This window comes from Littorina saxatilis, linkage group LG2, assembly GCF_037325665.1.
Source record: "Littorina saxatilis isolate snail1 linkage group LG2, US_GU_Lsax_2.0, whole genome shotgun sequence".
NCBI classification, from domain to species: domain Eukaryota; kingdom Metazoa; phylum Mollusca; class Gastropoda; order Littorinimorpha; family Littorinidae; genus Littorina; species Littorina saxatilis.
In genome coordinates this window covers 75446370-75461369 of record NC_090246.1, presented here as the reverse complement: position 1 = coordinate 75461369, position 15000 = coordinate 75446370, and the positions used below count along the sequence as shown (strand labels likewise).

General features: G+C 40.2%; 2 protein-coding genes across 2 annotated transcripts in view; one reads left to right on the top strand and one right to left on the bottom strand.

Moving 5' to 3' along the window:
* The window catches only part of LOC138959729 (uncharacterized), a 53818-nt gene extending 48839 nt beyond the window's left edge, over nucleotides 1-4979 (top strand). The window contains exons 11-15 of the mRNA XM_070331333.1: nucleotides 1236-1325; nucleotides 1777-1935; nucleotides 2310-2393; nucleotides 2828-2926; nucleotides 3510-4979. Coding sequence (XP_070187434.1) covers nucleotides 1236-1325; nucleotides 1777-1935; nucleotides 2310-2393; nucleotides 2828-2926; nucleotides 3510-3629 — 552 coding nt within the window. The 3' untranslated portion in view covers nucleotides 3630-4979. The remainder of the gene's footprint in view (nucleotides 1-1235; nucleotides 1326-1776; nucleotides 1936-2309; nucleotides 2394-2827; nucleotides 2927-3509) is intronic.
* A 6144-nt stretch (nucleotides 4980-11123) lies between these two features.
* LOC138954280 (von Willebrand factor D and EGF domain-containing protein-like) overlaps nucleotides 11124-15000 on the bottom strand; it is a gene marked incomplete at its 5' end in the record, with an annotated part of 67862 nt that continues 63985 nt past the window's right edge. The window contains 2 exons of the mRNA XM_070326163.1: nucleotides 11124-11939; nucleotides 13813-13973. Coding sequence (XP_070182264.1) covers nucleotides 13849-13973 — 125 coding nt within the window. The remainder of the gene's footprint in view (nucleotides 11940-13812; nucleotides 13974-15000) is intronic.

Genomic DNA, 15000 nt, shown 5'->3' with positions numbered 1-15000 from the left:
GAATGCCAGAGTTCAGAACACCATACCACAAAGTGAAGCGTCGGAACTATTTCCATCTTGATCTTTCTAAACGTGTGCAATATATGGATCAGCTAGTGCTTGTTTCAGTGTCAGGAAAAACACTGATAACTAACGGGAATGTTAGTAGGTTTTCCGGATATGAGCCGACAGACAATTGCCTTTACTGGTCTTTCTTTTCGATGAAGTAAACATCATTGATGTCTGTTTGAAGAAAAAGGTCTTGTTAGGGTAAACTTATTCAGGCACAGGAAGAGATAAATTAGAATTATTTCGAAAGGTCTGCATCATTATTCATCGCCCTTAAAAACGCCGGTGAGGTGTTTGAAATTCCGATGGTTATGCTCGGCTTTTACAGGAACAAATTCAAAAAGGTATTCAAAATAGGGTAGTGGCAGGAGACACACTTACAGCTGAAAGTCAAGTGAAAAATATGTTGCAATTATGGGCAGCTAGAAGCGCTGAAAGTGATAATAGTTTTAACGAGTTGCCTTTTGTTTTATCATTCTGGTGTTTATCTAGATGTGCTGTGTATCTTATAAGAAGTTCTTAAAAGTTCGAAGTTATTTTAGCATATAGGTTTTTTATGGTCTTAACAGTTAAATATGTATTCCGTTATCATTAAGATTCATGCTATGTTAGCACTAAGCAGTTGTTTTAATCAGTCTGGTTTTCTCTTGTTTTCACCTTATGAACATTCTAAATGTTAGACTAACTTATTGTCTTGTACAGAATAACAACTGTGTGAATGGTGCTATACTGAATGAAAGAGTGTGACATGAAGTTCTTGTACATCATTGCAAAGAGTGTGAATGACGTTTTAGTTTAGATGTCAAGCGCTTAGAGCAAGCCTTTTTAACGAAAGTTTTTGATTTAGCGCTATATAAATGTTCTTCTTATCTTATTATTATAATTGAAGACAAGTGAACGCATTGATCTTCCCGTAAACCTTTGACATAAACACAGCCACACACAAACGTCTTTGTCAGGTCAGACTTTGGGTTAAATCAAACACAGGAAAGGCAATGGTGTGCGTCGACTTGCCTCTTTCGAAATCTAGTATATTATGACCAACGTCGGAAACTGTGGCTGGTTGGTTTTTATTCCTTACGGTGCATTGATCCTTTCCCTGCAGCAGAATTACATTTTTTTTATAAATAAAAAGAGTCTCTCTTGACATTGTAATGAAAGATGGCGTCCTACCTTATTTTTTCCAGAAAGCCAAGGGTAGCGGAAGTGTGCGCATCAAGCGGAAGCAATCCGAACTACGACGATGCAGCCTCATGGAGAAAATCGAGGTCAACAGGGTGAGTTTTACTTTTTGTATCTCTACAAGTTAGAAATTGGGACAGTTAGTGCTTTGCATTATTGAACTCCGAGAAGAAGAATAAGAACGATTTTCTCATCTCACTCTGTCTGTGCCAAGCTCTTTCTCTCTCTCTCTCTCTCTCTCTCTCTCTCTCTCTCTCTCTCTCTCTCTCTCTCTCTCTCTCTCTCTCTCTCTCTCTCTCTCTCTCTCTCTTTCTCTCTCAATCTGTGTCTGTTTGTCTGCCATTCTGTGTGTGTCTTTCTCCTCTCCCCCAAACCCCAACCTCAGTGGACTGCATGCAGTTCTTAGACACAGCGTGTTTGTCCAGACATCGTTATTGGTGTATATTGTGTTCTGTGTTGAATTATACGACTATCCTCTCTTGTAAGAAAAAAGAAAAAAGACTGAGGTTTGTTACTGATGTCCAGATGTATTTTCTTCTTCAACAGGTGGCCTTAGAGGTGTTGGAATGGAGTAAGAAAGATGTGAGTGACGTCATCACGTCACGCATGTGGTACGCACAGCCTCCGGACCACACGTGGGCAGCCAAGCGTTGCCGTAACATCAAGTTCACACCAATACACGCCGTGCTACTCACGCAAGGACAGGTAAGCTGACATTTTGTTTTTAATTGTTGCATTGTTTGATGGGTTGAATGGTTGTTCTGGTTGGCTGTTTGGTGCGTTTTGGTTGTGACCTTTGTAACGTTTGTTTGACTGCCTTTATTTGGCTGTCACTGTTTTGTTATGCTTTTTTTTTGTTTTTGGGGAGAGGGCATACAGGACAAAATTGTGCTAGGTTAAATCATGTTCCAAGGGAAATACAAATAAGGAAGAAGAAGTTTGCCGGGAAAAGGAAAACAGAAATATGAAAGAGAAAAAAGGTCTAAGAATAAACAATTGTGATTTGGACCAAAACAAAGGAAAACAGAAGAAAAAAGTATGAGCCCTTGACTTACCCTTATGTTTGTTTTGTCTAACAGAAACGAAACGACAACACAGTACTGGGCCAGCAAGCCGCTGTGGTGCTGGTGAGAGAGAAGAACGGCAAATACCAAGCTGTGCGGGTAAGTCCAACCTCTTACTGCTCATCGTTCTACAGAGACTGATATCTATTCATAGCTGCTTTTTTTTTAAAGCATTCATTTGCTGAACTCGGTAACTCTATGGCACCGTCATGAATACAACTTAACAGTTAAACAAGCAGCGCTGCAGATATTTACAAAGTCATGCAATGAAGATAATGAGAAGCGTTTGAACAGACATGATCAGGTGCCATAGATTGTCATTCAGCTATTTGCTCTATCATAGTACACAGATGATGTTGTGGTGAGATGTAGATAGCGATGATGTTGTTTGAAAAACTGAAAATTAAGCTTGTTACACTTGTCCCTGATATTGACTTTGTAGTTAATTGTTCCCTTCAGTCCGCTTGAAGTACATTGCGATCGACAGAGCTGGGATTTGTGACAGACTGACTTATGTTGTTTGTTTATTGCAGGACCCTTTCCTGTTGGAGAAAAGCGTGGTGACAGTGGACCCTGACTGTGATGATGTCTTTGAACTTCAGGAGTGGGGACGGGAAGCCTACATCTTTAAGGTCAGTACTTGTGTCAGTTTAAATCATACATTTCAATAAAGCCACTCATTGCATGGATTTCATAAGAACTTGTAAAAAGGCAAGTTTTTCTTCTAAAGTCATTCGTGATCTGATGGTCTTTGATTAGCTATTTCTGTAAATATTCTTTTGAATTTTTTATTTTTTTAAACTGTTTAAAAAAAAAGGAGACCAATTCGAAGCAGAAGACCCTACCATGTATATGTAGCACGTTTCTCATTGAATCGATTGTACACAAAGAAGACTGTGTTAGGCAAAGCATCAACTTTTGCGTACATCCAACAAAAATCAACACTTTCGATGAAGTGAAATATCAGGGAACTATATGAAACTACCTGACCTGACATTACCGTACCCTACTTTACCTTACCTAACCTTACCTTACCCTACCCTACCTTACCTTACCTTACCTTACCTTACCTTACTTGACCTGACTTGGCCTTACCTGACACGACCTTACCTGATCTGATCTGACCTGACCTGATCTGATCTGACCTGACCTGACCGTACCTTACCTAACCTTACGTTATCTTACCTAACCTTACCATGATTATTGCTGTTGCAGGCTGAAGACCCCAAAGAGACCATCACCTGGGTGCAGAATCTCCGACAGCAGACGCACAACCTGGGCCAATGGCGGCGACGCCGTAACGCTCTGCCCAACATCATGCTGAAGAACATATGAAGTTCGCCACGAAGAACACGTTGAGGATCAACTGTCTCTTTTACAAGCAGCGGCTGACTGCTAAACAGCTGCCTGTTTCCGGTGCTATTGCGGCGGGGAATTGTGGAGGAGGCGACTGATGTCTACACGTTTTCCCTTGTCAGTTCAAAGTGGGACTTACCCGTTTGAACGTTTGCGATTGTCCGTCCAAGCACAATACAATGGGGCTGGAGATATTGCCAGCATTGAAGATTGTGCCCCAGGGCAAGGACAGGCTTGGCCTTATAGCTGCCCGGGCCGTTTGTTTCTGGCCGAATAAGTACTTATCTGACAAGTTGGCTTTTGCTGACCGAATACTGTCGTGCCAAGTTACCTGGCATTGGATAAGAATCAGCTATGTCTGTTGTCAGCAACTTCAGTTGTCTGTTCGTCGCCAATTTGCCGCCCCCCTCCTCTTGCTTGGCAAGAAGCGCTTTTATCGGTCTCCTGCCTTGACCAAAGTATGAGGTACAAAAGATACACACTTCTATAAGTGTTGCCTTGTTCTTACAATTTAAAATGGCGCAGGAGGCCAAACGGAAAGGCAACAGTAATGTCTGAGCAGACCAACTTGCGTCTCTAATGTTAAATCAACGTTCACAACGCAATAACTCAATAAAGAAGTCAAATTTTCACATCGCAGAAATAGACTCTTGGTCACATTAAAAGTGTAACTCCTCACTTTATAGATGTGTGCACTTGTTAACAAATAAAACACCCATGAACGCGATTTTTCAAAGTTAAGACTACTGATGAAGTAATTCGTGTGAGTCTCTCGCTCCAATAAATCTTTGTATTTTGTATACACAATTGTTGGGAGAGAAAACACAATTCACGACAAAAGCGTCAAGCACTGCCGAATCGCTCTGCCTGACCTTACAATGTATGTCGCTGTTGTTTAGGCTTCGTAGTGATCATCTTTTGAGTGGCAGTAATCTTGTGGCACGATGTCATTTTAATATCTTCAACATTCCAAAACGTTAATAATTAAGTCAAATTAAAAGCTCAGCGTGAGTGTGGTGGACGTTCAGTGTGTTACATTTTTATCAACAATTCCCACAAAAACACAATGTAAGGAATATCTGTTAAAAACATCAGATATTTAAGATTTTGCTTTTCGTCAGAAAACAGTTAGCTGCATGAAAGTGTTAAGTTCAATCCCTATTGATAACTGCGACTGAAGAAATGTATCTGCAAAATCGAGAGATAGAGTGTGTGGGTGTGTGTATCTGCGCGGACATGCGTGTTTATGCAGGTGTATTCTCAGCGTATGCTTCTCTGTTGTGTATACTATAGAAGGCTAGTTATGTTTGATACTTCCTTTTTCATGTTTACTTTTACCAGTCTTTATTCTTAACGCACATAAAACTTAAGTATTTTAATTTCCTTTGAGAAAAACGTATCATCCCTTATGTTTTGCACACATAATCAGAGAAGGGACTGGAACATTGTGACAAATCAGGGAGAAAAAAAAAGTGGGGATCGCCGGATTGGTGTAGGGGCAACGCCCCTGATGGGTGTCAGATTATGAATTGATACAATCGACCACTGTGGATTTCTTAATTCATTTCAACGTCGAGTGATGAGATGTTGTTTTTATGTTGCTATGAGCCTTCTGAAGATATTCATTGTTTTTGTGTTATTTGCAAATCATTCAAGATAGGTTAGCTTAGTTTGGGGTCTCTTTCTGGACACCTCTCCCGTGCCAAGAACTAGGACATTGAAATGTTTCAAATTTGATGTCTTATGCTTGTGACGTTTTTCCAACCCGTTATGTGATGCATGTAGCATTTGTAGGAAGTCTGTTTTCTCAGAATCGTAATAATTGTTTTTTTGAACTTTAAACATTCCAGTTTGCCTTAGTGCCACAACAATGAATGTAATGTTGTGATGTGGTTGTGACTCCAATAGAACTACATTTCCAGTAAAAACAAAATCAAATATATTGAGGGCATTTATATATAGGTTACCCCAAAGGGTAATGGTGTCATAGTTTCGTCAAACGTGAATGGCTGTGAACTACACTGTATCATTTGCTTGCCATCTTTAATTCAACATAACTGAATGTTTTGAAGATGTGTTTGGTTATTTCGTTTTGATATGTTTCTGATTTTATGTGTTTCTATTTCTTTTGTCTAGATACATGAGGGTGTCTTGTCTGTTTCCCTGTAACGGCTTTTCCTTGAATTGGTACTCTCATTTAGTGGTGTGTGCGTATGATGTTTGTTGTCAGACAAATGCACATGTAAATAATGCAGCAGATGTGATAATTGTATGTGAGTCAGGTTATTCTTTTTAAGTTTACGCGGATGTGATATTGTTGAGTTTCTGTTCTTTCGTTGGAGGTTTGAGACGTTACACTAGTCAGAATGTTGTGACGTTTGACCGTTGTTTTTGTAAAGTACAACACTGTAAGATATACAAACTTAGCCTGGTGACAATACATGATAGTTCCATTCATGTGTATACGACGCGTGAGCATGTACAATAGCTTTGATTAAGAGACAAACGTAGCTCAAACTAAAAGCTTTTCATGATGTGAATTACAATCCAGCATTCCTCTTCCCTCAACAGCACCTGGTTGTGCCTGTGGACCACTAAGAATCCAAATATCAACTTTGCACATATCTCACGAAAATACAATTAAATTATAGTTCGTTTTAACGAAACCCACAAGAATAAGATGTTGTCGTCAAGCAGTTTCCATCTTGAAATTGTATCAAAGGGATGAGAATGAAATAGGAAAATCATTTTTTTGTTTTTTAAAGCTTGGTTTGTTTTGCACACATGAATTCACGCACATATGTGGAACTATCAACGTTCAGTCATCACCACTTGTTTCTGTATAATTCTTCTGTGAATGTATGTAAGTTCCGCACAGTCATGTTGCATAACGGAAAGCCTATATACTTGTCAGATATAGTTCTATTGAGTTGTGTCCCGTTGTTCATGTAGTTTAACTGCTTTCTTGTTTTCTACGATGTATTATTGAATAAGTGCAATCTTGGTTTAAAAAGGCAAAGAATCCTAATTCATTTTTCTTTACTGGCTTGTGCTAAACAACTGACTTCCCATATACTTCCGTTGTTGTGTTAACATATTGGTTTGCCTTTGAACACTTTGTACATACTAATCCACCGATATGAGACTTCATAGTGGCGTTATGAATGTAATTTTGAAATAAAAATTACAGAAACTGAAAATACGTATTCAAGCTTTTGATATAATTATTGGGTATGTCAGCCTTCCTGTCTACCTGTCTCTGTCTCGGCCTCTCTCTCTCACTCTCTGTGTGTCTGTCTCTCTCTGTGTCTGTCTCTCTCTTTGTGTCAGTCTGTCTGTCTGTCTGTCTGTCTGTCTGTCTGTCTGTCTCTGTCTCTCTCTCTCTCTCTCTCTCTCTCTCTCTCTCTCTCTCTCTCTCTCTCTTTCTCTCTCTACTTCACACACTGCCTCGATTGTTTGTTTTCTTGCCTGGAATTCGCAAAGATGCACGCTCGCACGCACGCTTGCAAACAAGCTTACATAATTATGCACGGACGACTGCAGGTACTCAGAGGCACACAAATACACACACAGCATATGTGAAAACCTGCAGAAGTAAAACAAACACACACACACACACACACACACACACACACACACACACACACACACACACACACACACACTCACATACACACACACACACAAAGACACAATCCACTTCATGACACAGACAGACACACACCCACACACACACACACACACACACACACACACACATACCCACACACACACACACACACACACACACACACACACACACACACAGCATACACAACAGTGTTATTCGGAATTTTTGTAGGACAGATATTTGAAACCCTCAACAAATTTATTTGAAATAGTGACGTCACAAGGTGAGAACTCCTGTTGTATGAGGAGCCTAAACATACACCCGAATGCCCGCCTTGGAGATTGTTGAAGGCGTAATAAATGTTAGCAAGTGACGTGGGAATTCTTTTAGCCGAGAGTCATTGACCTTCACTTCGATACAAAGCGACGGCAATTTGTATATGTATTGCTTGACCTCTTTCCGTTCGACCTCCCCAGCTTATTACCTACGTACGTTCCTGTACAGGTGTCCGTGTTATATTTTTGACTCACATAATATAATTCATTTTTGTTCGCTATGTAAATTATTTTTTTTCGTGTGGTCTTGTTGAAATGTAATCGTTTACAATGTTTTTGTCCTCGGTAGTTTGAGTTTCACAACATTTCTTTTTTGCATGTAGGCTTGTATTTATCAATGTTTGTACAGCGCCCTGAGCACGTCGTTTTATCTGTGGCTAGAGCTACAGAGTAAAGTTTGGTCAGTATGACTATTAAGGTGCTTTTCTATTAAAGAGCACCTTCTGTATACGGCGTCGACTCTTTAAAAAGGGTATTTCATCATGTTTAAAGCTCGTTCACATTACGTAGGATATATATCAGTTGAAGTCTTAACATAGAAACAAACTGATCCAACTTCAAAGCTTGGCGGTTTCCACAGTCTATGACGAATAACAATATGCTTTTTAGTAGGCATGAACAGCATGTACATAATACAAGTAAGGCGGAGATACAAACTGGTATTATCAAAACCGGTCCACAAATAGAAACTACGGTTATTTCGCCAACTGAGACATCTTATGTCCTAAAATAGCCATATCATGCGGGTGTGACTTTTACCCTTTTCTAAAACGCTTGTGTACGTCCCAGACATTCCCGAATTTTGAGGGGATCGGGAGGGCATTGACCTCTGACTCTCATAGGAGTGAGGAATATCGGGAATCATTCTTCTCTTCGGCCAATATTAGCCAGTGCTTGATGGCCTCTTGTGCCGGTACTTTGCCAAGTTTGCCTCCCCCTCTTCGCTGTGAATAGGCATTCGTAGGTCATTCACCTTTCTATCCTTAGCGGATTATGACTTTATTCAGTTATTCTGCAGAAAAACAGAAATGCTGGAGAAAAACTGTTTGTTTCTGCAGCATTTCTGCATAATGTCATCTTTCGCGAGAGCAACGTTTTTTTCTGCAGTAAAACAGTTTTACTGCAGTAAAATTGAAATCAAGAATGCTGCAGTAAAACGGTGATGTTGTTTTACTGGAGAAAAACTGTTTACACTTTTTCTTCAGCATTTTGGCATTATTCAGTTATTCTGCAGAAAAACAGAAATGCTGGAGAAAAACTGTCTTTTCTGCAGCATTTCTGCATAATGTCACCCGTTTCGCCGAAGCAACGGGTTTTTCTGGAGCAAAACATTTTACTGCAGTAAAATTGAAATCAAGAATGCTGCAGTAAAACGGTGCTGTTGTTTTACTGCAGAAAACCTGTTTACACTTTTTCTGCAGCATTTTGTACTGGCTCATTATAATGTTGGAGCACGCGAGCCCCCCTCTGTCGAGAGATGGACTCATCCAGAATTACCAATAGTTACAAACTATTATACTATCCCAAGGGGCGACGAATACAAACGCTACTTTACAAGGTCGTTCGTTTTTCTCCAGAAAAACTGTCACAGACTATTCTGAAGAAAAAGTTAATCGCAATAATGCTGCAGAAAACCAAGTAAACATTATGCTTCAGAAAAACTGTTTTACTGCAGTAAAAAACGTTGCTTTGGCGAAAGATGACATTATGCAGAAATGCTGCAGAAAAGACACTTTTTTCTCCAGCATTTCGGTTTTTCTCCAGAATAACTGAATAATGTCATAATCCGCCAAGAGCCAGTACAAAATGCTGCAGAAAAAAATGTAAACAGGTTTTCTGCAGTAAAACAACAGCACCGTTTTACTGCAGCATTCTTGATTTCAATTTTACTGCAGTAAAATGTTTTGCTGCAGAAAAAAACGCTGCTTCGGCGAAAGATGACATTATGCAGAAATGCTGCAGAAAAGAACGGTTTTTCTCCAGCATTTGTCTTTTCTGCAGAATAACTGAATAAAGTCATAATCCGCTAAGGATACCTTTCTCCCGTCACATAAGGGAGACAGGCAGATTGGGACATTTTCTCGTACAAATATTGATGGAGTCATGGTCCTCCTGTGAGCATGCATTCTGACGACTTCTAGCATCGAATGTTATCCTCTCTCTCTCTCTCTCTCTCTCTCTCTCTCTCTCTCTCTCTCTCTTTCTCTCTCACTCTCTCTCTCTCTCTCTCTCATTGTACTTTGAACCTTCTTTTAAGCCCCATGAAATAAAGAAAAGTCAGTAAGTCTGACTGTCTGTCTATGTCTCTCTGTCTCCCTCTGTGTGTGTGTGTGTGTGTGTGTGTGTGTGTGTGTGCGTGTGTGTGTGTGCGTGTGTGTGTGTGTCGGTCTCTCTCTGTCTCTCTCCTTGTCCAAATCTCGTTCTTTCTCTTTTTGTTTTTACGATGCAAATGCCGCGTCTTAATATGGCATGAATTCTGACACCCAAACAGTGTATCGGTGTAAACTCAGTTTAAAAACTGTCTTTGTGATGAGAAAATTATATTTTTGACAGCAAATACAGCAATAATTGAAAATTAACATTGTCCTGCAACAAGTAAATCAACATCTGAGAAAGACTTGTTTGAACTGCATTTTTTTGGAGTTTCATACCAGGAATTAATTGGGCAGCGTTCTGGTTTTAGAAGCAGTTAAAGGGGTATTTATCATTTGACAGTTTTGGAGGAATGTCTGACAAAATGTAACTACTTTATAGAATCTGGGCAGTCCACTGTACCTTTAGTTAGACGCACACGGCACGATTTGCTCAAACACGCACGACAAATGTGGTAATTCATAAAAAAAAGATGAGCAAATTAGCTTCTAGGAGGTGCTTCCATCCAGTGCTGGAAAGAAAAATAGTCCAGAGGCTCTGCCTAGCGGCTAGCGCCCTCTATGACGCGTCGGTCAATGTAACAGTCACACGTACACATACGCCATCTTGCATCAAATGAAGTAGCTAACCCAATCCTCACCAAGAGTGTTCTTCCTTTGCCTATTTTACGAAATGTAATTAAGCTTCAAATACACTTACTTATGCATAATGAAGGCAGTCCTCTGGCGTGGTAGCATTATTTGTATCGCAGAATCTTATGGAATTGTGGAAGCGATTTGAGGGCCTTTTGTTTTTGATATTATCCTTTAAAAACAACATCCGTTTCTGCCTAAACAACTGTTGATACATTTCATGTTCGAAGCAACGTCTCTTGGATCATTTTTGGATCAATGCTGAAAGCAACCATACTTCTAATTTTATGGTGGCCCCTCTCCTATAATAATCTTTCCTATCCAACTCCATATTATTGATTATCTTCAACCTCGCCACGAGCATGCACGTGCGACACACACACACACACACACACTCACACACACACACACACACACTCACTCAAAACACACACACACACACACACACACACACACACACACACACACACACACACACACACATACACACACCGCAACAGACAATCTAAGAATCAAAGCAGTGTAATGTTTATTTGTCTGTCAATTTATTCGACACCAAAATTACTGAGACAATTTGTAATCATACTTGTGCAGGTGTCCAGCTTGTGTTTATCTCAAAAACTTAACTATATCTTGCACATAATGTTCAACAGTTACAATTCATAGGAGATTCAGGCTATACTGTCAGCATTCGTTGATATTCACCAGGTTAAGAGCGAATGTGTGTGTGTGTGTGTGTGTGTGTGTGTGTGTGTGTGTGTGTGTGTGTGTGTGTGTGTGTGTGAGAGCGAGCGAGAGAGAGAGAGAGAGAGAGAGAGAGAGAGAGAGAGAGAGAGAGAGAGAGAGAGAGAGAGAATACGAACATAATCACATTCACAATGAACGGTTACAACACCGACGACGCGTAAATAGAGACTGATGACGATTGACATTCTGGTAATTATGGATTACGGTACAGAAAAAGAACCTTTCCAGTGGACTTTCCCATAATCCACGAAAGTCGTACAATCGTATATATGTAAGGTAAGGCTGTGGGTACAAGGATACAATTATAACGGTTTTAATTACATCTAAGTCAGAGAAAGGGTAGAAGACAAAAAAACTCGGTGATAACATCCAAAGAACAGGTGTAAATCGGTAAGTCGGAAGTTGTCTCGGGAAAACCAAGTGAAAATATCACTGACGAAAGCGTGAGGCAGAGGAAGAGCGCATATCGGGCAAGGGTCACCACATTCATAGAAAAGGAAACTCGAAGCGTTGATTGGCTGTTACCGTGTCAAACACGATAGACGTAAAAGGGACGCCAGTATGACTGTATGTCTGGTCCGTGACCTTGACCCTGCAAGATAAAACAAATGTACGATAACGAGTCAGAAGATCCCAGCGTCTTGGTGATGCATGTCAGAAACACCAACTTTCGACGCAGGGGTGTTCCACGTATGGCACAGAATTGTATGTACACACATGGAGGGCAGCCAGTCGTCCAAAACATTCAACAACCAATGTTCTAGTTTCTTCTTATCGACACTCTAAAATAGAAGCGTTCCGCATTTGAACACACTTCTGGTCACGTGATATAAGCATTTGCTTGAGTGCGTGTCCTAGCTGTGTGTTTCGAACTGTTCATGCGAAGAAATTCTGAATAAAATTTTGTTTAAACCAACACACTTTCTGTAGCCAATCTGAACACAGCGAGACATTGTACATAGTTCTATTAGCAAACAGTAGCACACATGGTAAACACTAGCGTGTATATACGTAGTATTTGTTTATCATAGGACTTGACGTATTCAGATTACGAGAGATTATGCCAGTCAATTTAAAACAAAACACATATTGTTTACGCGGAGGAAAACATATTGCCTAATGTTTGCCTCTCCCAGTGCAAGACAATTTGTTTTCCTTATGCGCTTCGAGTACTACTATACTACTACTAAAGTCGCAGATTGCTTTCGTTCTAAACATTATTGGATGACTTGATTTGTTGGAGTGACAAATTGTTCGTTTCCTTATCCGCTGTTAGCACAATAAAGACAATTAAACCACCACTATCCGCCTCAACCTGGCTGTAATGACTAAAGGCAAGCTAACAATTAAGCAACCCTTTTCATTGAGAAAGAGAAAGAGAGAGAGAGAGAGAGAGAGAGAGAGAGAGAGAGAGAGAGAGAGAGAGAGAGAGAGAGAGAGAGAGAGAGAGAGAGAGAGAGAGAGAGAGAGAGAGAGAGAGAGAGAGAGAGAGAGAGAGAGAGAGAGAGAGAGAGAGAGAGAGAGAGATAAAGAGAGAGATAGTCTCGCAACTAGGCAGCTGAGCTGGGGAAGGAAGGGTACTTATATTGTATCGACAAAAAAGTGCTAAAGCCGACATGATAACAAAACTATATTTTCTTCCCTCTTTTTATTTCTTTTGTTTTTAACCGAAGATGCAATTCTTCCTATGCTAACTGTGTCGCAGATCCATCAAAGATTAACTGTGAAAAAACATCAGAGATCAATCTACGTATATAATCCAGTCGGCTTTAAATGGCCCTTGACTTGAACACATGCCATGATTGAATACAATTCGCGAGTGCATTATTTTGATTATTGTCATCGTTGACCCGCACATACCACTCAATGACTCGATCTTTTCTCATTTTTCATTACTTTTGCTGAAGAGTCTTGTTTTCAGACCACACCCTAAGGTCCCGTTGGAAAGTTTTTTTGTAGTGCTGTAGCTTCTAACATTAAAATCGGAAGCTAATTTGTCCTTAACACATAGGGAGAAGGTCTTTCACCACACTTTCAACGCACTACAAGCATCGGCGTGTTTCAAAGCAAGAAAGCAACTTAAAGCCAAAGCAATGCATAATGTAAAAGCAACAACGCAGCCTGCAAATAGTATAGAATGCCAAGATGAATTAACATGCAAACTGCAAAGGAAACTAAAATGAATTGAGCATCTTTCTTCCAAATGCATCTAAAGCGTCGAAGCAAGGCTTCTGGTGTGTGCAGTGCATGCAACAGACTATACTGCAAGCAAAAGCGGGACCGTGAATCAACCTGCAAACAATTTGTTAAACAACAACAGCAACAACAAAACTCAAGTACAATATATATTTTTCAAAGCGGAGAAAGCACACAACCCATCAAAGCACACAAAAGGCGTCTGGCAAGTGCATTGCATGACAAATACCTTACTGCAAACACCACACAAGTACACACAGTGTATCAACCTGTAAGCAATAACACAGACAACGGGCAGGATCCCCTCAAAGGAACTCCCGTCTTCCAGGTTTGCGCTTCTTGCAACGGGGTCCGTAAAATCCGTATCGGCAGTAGCACACGTTCGGGGCCAGGCACCACCCATCGTTCTCACAGGCTGGCCAGCAAATTGCTGCAACATCAAAAGAACCACTACAACCTTATTCGTATTCTTCTTTGTCGTCGGCGTCAGCAGCACGAGCAGCAACAGCAGCAGCAGCAACATAAAGTCAGCAACAAAAATCCTTTCTGGCAACATGGTTGTTACAATAGAAGCGTCGTAACCTTGCACGAATTCCTTCAACTCTCAGGGTCCTCCTTCTTCACCTCCTCCTCCTCATTCCTCCTCCTCCTACTAATCATCATCATCATCATCATCATCATCATCATCATTTCATCATCATCATCATCATCATCATTATCATCATCATCATCATCATCGTCGTCGTCGTCGTCGTCGTCGTCATCATCATCATCATCATCATCGTCATCATCATTATCATCATCGTCGTCATCATCATCGTCGTCGTCGTCGTCGCCATCATCAACATCGCCATTGTCGTCGTCTTCAGCATCATCATAAATGCATCAACATGAATGAAGTATCGTGACACTTTTTGTGAACGTTGACAACTACACGACAGGCACCTTGAGATTTGTTTTGTTTTCGGAATCGTCATGATTGTGTTTCCCAGAAAAGGCACAACTGTTAATATTAATAGAAAACATATCGCGTAAGGCGAAATAACAACATTTAGTCAAGCTGTCGAACTCACAGAATGAAACTGAACGCACTGCTTTTTTCACCAAGACCACATACTCGTAGTTTCGTCAGCCCACCGCTCGAAGCAAAGGCAGTGAAATCGACAAGCCATGCAGAATAGTGCGGTAACGGTCGCGCTGAGCAGGATAACACGCTTTTCTGTATGTCTATTCTTTTTAGCTTACTGAGTTTGTTTTTAATCCAAACATATCATATCTATATGTTTTTGGAATCAGGGACCGACAAGGAATAAGGTGAAATTGTTATTAAATCGATTTCGAAAAATTAATTTTAATCATAATTTTCATATTTTTAATTTTCAGAGCTTGTTTGTAATCCAAATATAACATATGTATTATGTTTTTGGAATCAGAAAATGACGAAGAATAAGATAAAA